Source organism: Acinonyx jubatus, chromosome E1 (genome assembly GCF_027475565.1).
Source record: "Acinonyx jubatus isolate Ajub_Pintada_27869175 chromosome E1, VMU_Ajub_asm_v1.0, whole genome shotgun sequence".
Classification (NCBI taxonomy): Eukaryota; Metazoa; Chordata; class Mammalia; order Carnivora; family Felidae; genus Acinonyx; species Acinonyx jubatus.
Window position 1 is genome coordinate 13,156,450 of NC_069397.1, and position 7,326 is coordinate 13,163,775.

The 7,326-nt window shown below is 49.1% G+C and overlaps 1 protein-coding gene across 4 annotated transcripts in view; it reads left to right on the forward strand.

Moving 5' to 3' along the window:
- The window catches only part of TRPV3 (transient receptor potential cation channel subfamily V member 3), a 39,574-nt gene extending 32,755 nt beyond the window's left edge, over positions 1-6,819 (forward strand). Inside the window, exons 15-18 of one of the 4 annotated variants that reach the window (XR_008294075.1) lie at positions 303-577; positions 1,596-1,694; positions 2,853-2,932; positions 3,437-3,492. Coding sequence is in view for 2 of the 4 variants with exons in the window: in XM_027034692.2 (XP_026890493.1) it covers positions 303-577; positions 1,596-1,726; positions 2,853-2,932; positions 3,437-3,531 (581 nt within the window). In the remaining 2 variants the exon portion in view is untranslated. Of the gene's footprint in view, positions 1-302; positions 578-1,595; positions 1,727-2,852; positions 2,933-3,436 lie in introns of all 4 variants that reach the window. The other 3 variants (XR_008294076.1, XM_027034693.2, XM_027034692.2) reach the window with 3 other exon arrangements.
- Positions 6,820-7,326: the final 507 nt, after the last annotated feature.

Consider the following 7,326-nt stretch of genomic DNA (forward strand, 5'->3'; position numbering starts at 1 on the left):
TGTGAGTGATCAAGGGCCAAATGGCAGGGTAGAGGAGCCTGTTTTGTTGGGCAGGAAGAGCTTTCTGCAGGAGGTCAGGGCAAAGAACCAGCCTGATGAAGCTTCCGGGAGCTGAGGCTGGAGGTGGAATCTAAATGGCCAGAGAGAATGAGGCAGTAGGGCTGCAGCGTGTATGTGGCGGGGGAGGGCGGGGGGGGGGGGCAGGAAGGGGGGGCATGTGTCTACGTGCAAGTATGCATGAGCTTGTTGGGTAATTAGCCAGGCACAGAGCCAGAGGAGAACACCCTGTTATGTCCTCCCAGCCCTGGCTTCATTGATCGAGAAGTGTTCCAGTGACAACAAGGACTGTAGCTCCTATGGCAGCTTCAGCGATTCGGTGCTGGAACTCTTTAAGCTCACTATAGGCCTGGGCGACCTGAACATACAACAGAACTCCAAGTACCCCATCCTCTTTCTGTTCCTGCTCATCACCTACGTCATCCTCACCTTCGTCCTCCTCCTCAACATGCTCATCGCCCTGATGGGAGAGACCGTGGAGAACGTCTCCAAGGAGAGTGAGCGCATCTGGCGTCTACAGGTGAGCCTGGCAGAGGCCCTGGCACGGGGGCCTTCACGGGGACCAAGTTCAGCACACGGTATTGACAACTGTCTGCACCAGTGGATCTGGGGTGGGGGCCTGGGAATCTGCATAAGCGCTCTGCGGTCGGCCAGGTTTGAGGAAGTCTTAGTCCAGGTTCCCTGGGTAGAGGGTCTAGGCAGTGTGACTGGACAACGGCACATGTGATGCAAACCCAGGCTTATGGACATGTACTGCTCAGAGTTAATGGCGTGATACGTGGATGTTGAACTGTGACCTTAGATTGCATTGAGAGGAGCAGCATAGGGCCTAGGACAATTCTGCTGTCCTCGACCCTGGCTGCCACCTCTTACACGCTGTGGGCCTTATACACTGAGGACAGTACCCCATAGGATGGTCCAGAACCAGTTACCAGGCCTGAGAGAGGACTGGATCCTGTGCCTCACAAGAGAAGGTGTTGGAACTAGAGTTCAAGAAGGTGAGGGTTCCCTCAGATATCTGCAGAGCTACTTGTGGGAGGATAGTTTCCTTCTGTGGCCCCAGAAGGCAGAACTGAGGTGTTGGGGGCAATGACCAGGAAGTTTCTAATTATTACGGCCTTCTTAATTAGTTCGTTGATTATATTCAGGATAGATTTGACAAATTATTGACAGGAAAACTGCTGAGGGGTAGTCCAAGGCTAGCATGGAGGTGGGACTACGTGATGTCTGCCCCTCTCTTCCCTGTGGGATCCCAGGATCCTAACATTTTCACTTAGGAAGCTGCTGGACTTCCAGAAACATTGTTTATGTTATGTTTAAAGCAATTTGAACACTTTTCCCAAACTTACTGGCTTTTCATTTTTGAAATCTGTGGATTAGCCGAACCCTCAGGATCTATGCATTAAGCGCCCAGTGGAGGGAGAGCTGGCTGTTTGGTGGTGTGTGTGCATGTACTTGTGTGCACGTGTGCACGTGCGCACGTGCGCACAACCCTGTGGAGATGTCTTCCTGGGCTGGCTCCTCACTGATGTGCTTAGTCTCATTTATGTCCCCAGAGAGCCAGGACGATTCTGGAGTTTGAGAAAATGTTACCAGAATGGCTGAGAAGCAGGTTCCGGATGGGAGAGCTGTGTAAGGTAGCGGAGGAAGATTTCCGGCTGTGTCTGCGGTAACAAAGGGAGAGGGGCCCCCGGGTGGTGGTGGTCTTTGGGTGGGGAGAGAGAGATGAGGCGGTGAACGTTGGAGAAACGGTGCCACCGCTTGCTTCCCAAACCACAGCTACAGTCGGTTCTGACCTCCTCGGAACAGGGAATTTGCTCTCATGGGGTTGCTAGCCCTGGGATGAGGTTTCTCGAGCTTCCGAAGGGAGAGGAAAGGAGACTGCTGGTTGCAGTTCCCCTCTCTGCCCCCTGCAGGGCCTCCATGGCCTCTCCCTGACACTGTCTGGTTTAGGAAACATTTGCTGGCCTGGCGCTCTTTGTCCTCCTCTCTATCCTGTGTGGGTTCATGTGACCCGGGGGACCCGAGGCACATTTCGTCACTGGCAAGTGGAAAGTGAGACAGCTACTTTCGACAGATATCAGGCTGTCTGGTTTTTAGAAAGTGCTTGTTCATGCCGTGACCAGCTTTTCTGACGATCCTACCCCCGTCTGACTGCCTGACCTTACACACTGCCCTCTGTGTATCACCTTACCGGAAACAGCTTCTCTGACTGAGAATCCCACACCGCGGAAACCACCGTTTCTGGCTGTCATCCTTAGCCTAACAAGTGTCTCTAATTTTGACACCCTCATTCTAGAGATGTTCTCTGAATGTGAACTTCAGCCAAACCACTGCCTCCATTTATAATCTAGCACCTTAGACTCTGCCCACTCTTATTGGGGTTTGAACCCTAACCACCTTCACCTAGTGAGACCTTAACCCTAGTTTAACCCTAAACTTCTAAACTTCCACAAGTTTACTCCTCACACTGTCATATCTCAGCCTGGGCCCTCCTCCCCTCCTTCCCCATAGACCAGTAAGGAGCAGCTGTAGCTGTCTAAAGATGTCCCCTTGACACCTCTCTGAGTTTTGGGGCCCCACACACTGGGAGGAGACCAATCCCTTGAGGCCTGGGAAAATGGGGACTTGGGTAGATTTCAAACCCTAAAAATGCTGACATGACCATGTGAGGTAGGAGTCCCAGATCCCTGGGGTGGACAGAGGAGGGCCGTCTAGGACACCGCAAAAGCCATGCTATTTGTTTGCATCTAATGAGGTGCAGTTGAGAAATAGGATGATTATTACACTTGCAGGATCAATGAGGTGAAGTGGACTGAATGGAAAACGCATGTCTCCTTCCTCAATGAAGATCCAGGGCCTGTAAGACGGACAGGTACTGTTGCTGTCAGAAAGCGTGGCCACCACACCTGTCTGACCATGTGATCTTAGGCAAATCATGTGTGAGGGCCCCGATTTTCCCCATCTGCAAAATGGGAGGGTTGAAGCAAATTGGTTCTCAGGTCCCCTTCAGCTGTGACAGTAAATTTTTTTTTAATGTTTATTTATTTTTGAGAGACACAGAGTGAGAGTGGGGGAGGGGCAGAGAGAGAGGGAGACAGAATCCGAAGCAGGCTCCAGGCTCCAAGCTGTCAGCACAGAGCCCGATGTGGGGCTCAAACTCACAAACCATGAGATCATGACCTGAGCTGAAGTCAAATGCTTAACTGACTGAGCCACCCAGATGCCCCTCAGCTGTGACATTTTATAACCCTACCTGGAATAACTTTTAAAAATCAGGTGGTGAAAAAAGAATTAGGTGGTGCATTGGGACATGGAAGCCTATGTTACAGAGCGCTGCCTTTCTAAAATAGGGATTTTGGGGTTCTTTTGAAAGCAGATTTCAACAAAATCCAAGATTCTTCCAGGAGCAACAGCAAAACCACCCTGAATGCCTTTGATGAAATAGATGAATTTCCGGAAACTTCGGTGTAGGAGCAGAATGCAGAGCTGGTGTGGGCATGGGCCGTCTGAGGCTGCTGGCTGGCCCTGGACTTGGTGCTGAGGGCTTTGCAGAGTGGAGGAGGCTGGCTCTGTGTGCCTACAAGCAGAAAGCACCCTCACGCTGAGCTGCTGACTGAACTGAGAGAGGCTGCTGTCAGTCTGAGTGGGAAACACCCTGGATTTTTTTTTCACTTAGCAAAGAGTTTGTGTAAATCCATGGTGGGCGGTCCTGAGCCTGGGAGTGAAATCCAGGGTGAAGTCTCTGGGCTCACCAACTGGAGGTCATCTTGGCTGGGAGAGAAGCATGGCAGGGAAGGGACAGAGGCCTGAGGAGCAGAACTTTCTTCCTGCCAACATCTCCTTGACGCCCCCCCCACCCGCCTCCCCCTCCCCCTCCCCCGGCCCCAATCCCAGCCCACACATTCCACCGGCTCCCTTACTGTGACTGGGCTCCAGAATTGAAGGGATTCTTGATCCCATCCCAGCACAAACAGGGGACTGAACTCAGTGGGACATCCTGGGGGAGGAGGGGACTGAGCTCTGGAAACGCCTTTTTGGACCCTTCAGGGAACAGGAAACTACTCTTGGAATGAGAGCCTTGGCACGTCAAGGCTTGAACTGTCTCACACTGAGAGACACTTTTAGTAATTAACACAGGGTTTTTATTTTCAACAGAGAAAAGACATTTCAGTTTTGAAAATTACTTCAGATGAAGTATGTGGTTTTAAAATAGATTTTGGGATTTGGGGCAGATATAAGTATTATATACTTGGCCTCAGGGTGGCCAGAGCAGGGACAAAAGGCTTTTCTTCACACACACAAAAGTCCACATGAGACATGCCAGGCAGGGCCCGTGTGGGCTGCTGCGACCTGGGGGAAGAGTTGGCCCTTGTCCTTGTCCTGGCCCTGCAGTCACGCATGCCTCCCAGCTGGGATCGTGGCTTCATCTGAAACAGAAATAGCAGCTGTTCTGTTTATACGGTCTTAAATCTCAGAGGTTACTATTATACAACAGTAGTTCTCGTTGGAGGAATTTAACAAAATACCTGAAATGCTCTGGCATTTAATATGTTTGTTAACTGTGAATTTTGAGGCTGAGGAGAAGGAGGGTGAGAAAGGAGTGTTTGCCAAGGCACAGGGCTTGTATTTAGAGCCTCGTCCTCCAATTTCCTCCCCCAGAAATTACACACAGTCAGTCTGGGGCAGAGGTGCAGTGGAGACAGAAGACTTGTTCCCGATCCCTGGAGCCTAGACAGCCAGAAAATCTACTCTGCCTTATGTGTCTGGTAAAAGGATTCATGTGGGAATCTTGGAGGGTGGACTTACAATGATATTCATCATGAATTTTTAATTTTAAAGGGCCTAAAAATAAATTTGGCTTTTAGACAACTTAGCAGTTGGCTAGTGGATCTGAGCTGAGGTAAACCGAGGAGTGCAGGCCGAGCAGTCCACTCTGGGTACGTTTCTCCACTTGGGGCTGCTCTGCGTGGCAACTACCCTGGGTGAGTGGACACTTGGCCTTTGTGTCCCTGATGGGCCAGGGCTGAGAGAGGAGGTCAAGGGCGAGCCTGAGACCTGCAAAGTCTGCGGCAGCCCCTGTATTCCCAGCAGATGCCAACCAGGGCTCTAAGCCACGCTCGGGTCAAGTTCCTGTGTGGGCAGGGGTAGCAGGCACTTGACATGTCCTCTGGAAAGGGGAGACTGGGGGAGGAGGGTTGTCACAGAGGTAGGTGGAGCACATGTGTTCCAGATGGGCAGAACCAGTGCCAAAGGTTGGAAATTTCAAGGACAAAGATTTTGGTTCCATTCATCCAGCAACCACTCCAGGTATTTGAGATGTTTACGCAGAACTTTTTAGAGATGTTGTTAAAGATCACGGTCAGATGGACTTCGAGGTCCTTTTAGCCTGGAGATCAGCATCCTATATCTGGAGTTCCCTACTTGCATACATCCAGAACAGGTGCCCTGATCTGAAGTACAGCCATTTGGATCCATGGTGCCATGGTCTGGTCATTCCAAAATTGTTTTTGTTTGGATATGAATGGACAGAGCCACATGGCTCTCCATTTCCCACTTGAACAAAACCTGGGAAGTGAGGCAAATGGAAATCAGTAATGGGATCTTGGTCTTCTCACACATATGGAGAGCTGTTTTCTGTGGGTCTGAATGGAATTTGTTGGCAGGACCATTTTCTGTCCTGGATATTCATCCCTTAAAAAGCTTTCAGCCTAGATCATCTGAGCCTCGGTAGGTTTACCAAAGCAAAAGGAAGCAATGAGTCAGAGATCATTGATTTAAAAAGATCAGTTCGCCTATTTTACACCTGGAAACTACACCCCGGAAAGGAAAGTGGATTTGTTTAAAGCCAGGCAGGAAGTCATACCAGAGCTGTTGGAGCTGGAGTTTCTGACTCCTGGTCTCCCCCAGCTCCGTTTTTTTTTTTTTTTTTTTTTAGCACAGTTATTCAGTAAACTTGAGTCTGCCTTTGTGGTTGCCACATATGTTATGTCAGGGAGGGCTAGGGCTTTTTACTCAGATGATTCATGATGGCAGTCTGCATTGTCCAATGATCCCTATGACAGATTTAAAACTCAAGTGTGCACATAGGTGTGTCCAAACCACACACACACACACACACACACACACACCGTGCCACATTGAATCCATGGGCATATAAGGACATCTTAAAACTTCATGATTTACATTTCAGTAATTTAAGGGGTAGGCATTTCCCAGGCATGGAATCTCCCATGCTTGGATAATGGTTTTGCCTAGAAATTTTCCTTGAGCTAAACTGCCTCAGGAGGAATCTATTATTCTAGACATCACGTGACGTATCTGTTTGGAATGAAAATGGTGCTTACCTTCCTCTCTGGGTTGTAGCAGAAGGTATGAGGTTGTACTGTGAAGTAATTAAGCTCTTAGAAGGCCCCTGCCTGAGAGAGCCCAGTATTATTGAAGTTCCTTTCCTTCCTCAAAGCCTGGTGAACTGTGGCCTTTTGCTCTGGGCGGGGCCCAGGTCGATGGGCCTTCATCCGGGCCTGTAAGCCATACTTGATTTTTGCATTGATTTACATGTTTATACTGTGATCTTGGTCCCAAACATAGGATTGTCACCTTGTTCTCACTGAATGTGCCTGATCCTTGTAAATTTTAATTCACATACTTGATTTTAGTGTTATGTGTGTAACTCTGTGTTAAATTAAGAAGTCATAGAGAACATTTTAGTGCCAATGAAGAAATGCTTTTACGATTTCTAATAAATATTTATTTTGCCTTGTCATGATCACGATTTATCCTTGTCTTAGGTATGCCAATATGAAGACCAGCTGAGAATCCTGGAGAGTTGCTTTCTCTAGGGATAAAGGGGAGCCCGCCCACTTTTTGGACCTGAAGCATTATTATTGGTTCCAGCTCAGGGACAGTCAGTATGCTGAGACAGGTCACCCTTGTACATCTCCCAGTACACTGAATGTCCAGTATTCCATCTGAACCACTCGACAACTCTGGGGTCAGTTTGAGTAAAGGGAGACCAAGGGAGTTGAAATGACACGCTCAAGGAATCACAGCCAGAAAATGTTAGCGGGTTAGGCCAAATGACCCCCAAGCAGTGATCTATCCATCATGCCCTACTGGCTCTCCACTTATTTTGCATGGTTACAAAACCATGGCTCCACGTGGAGACCAGAAAGTGTAAGTCCCTTCTGTCCACCTCACAGGACCTTTGTGAGGAGGCAATGATGTTACTATCGTTATTCGCCAACTCCTATGTATATGCATGTTTAA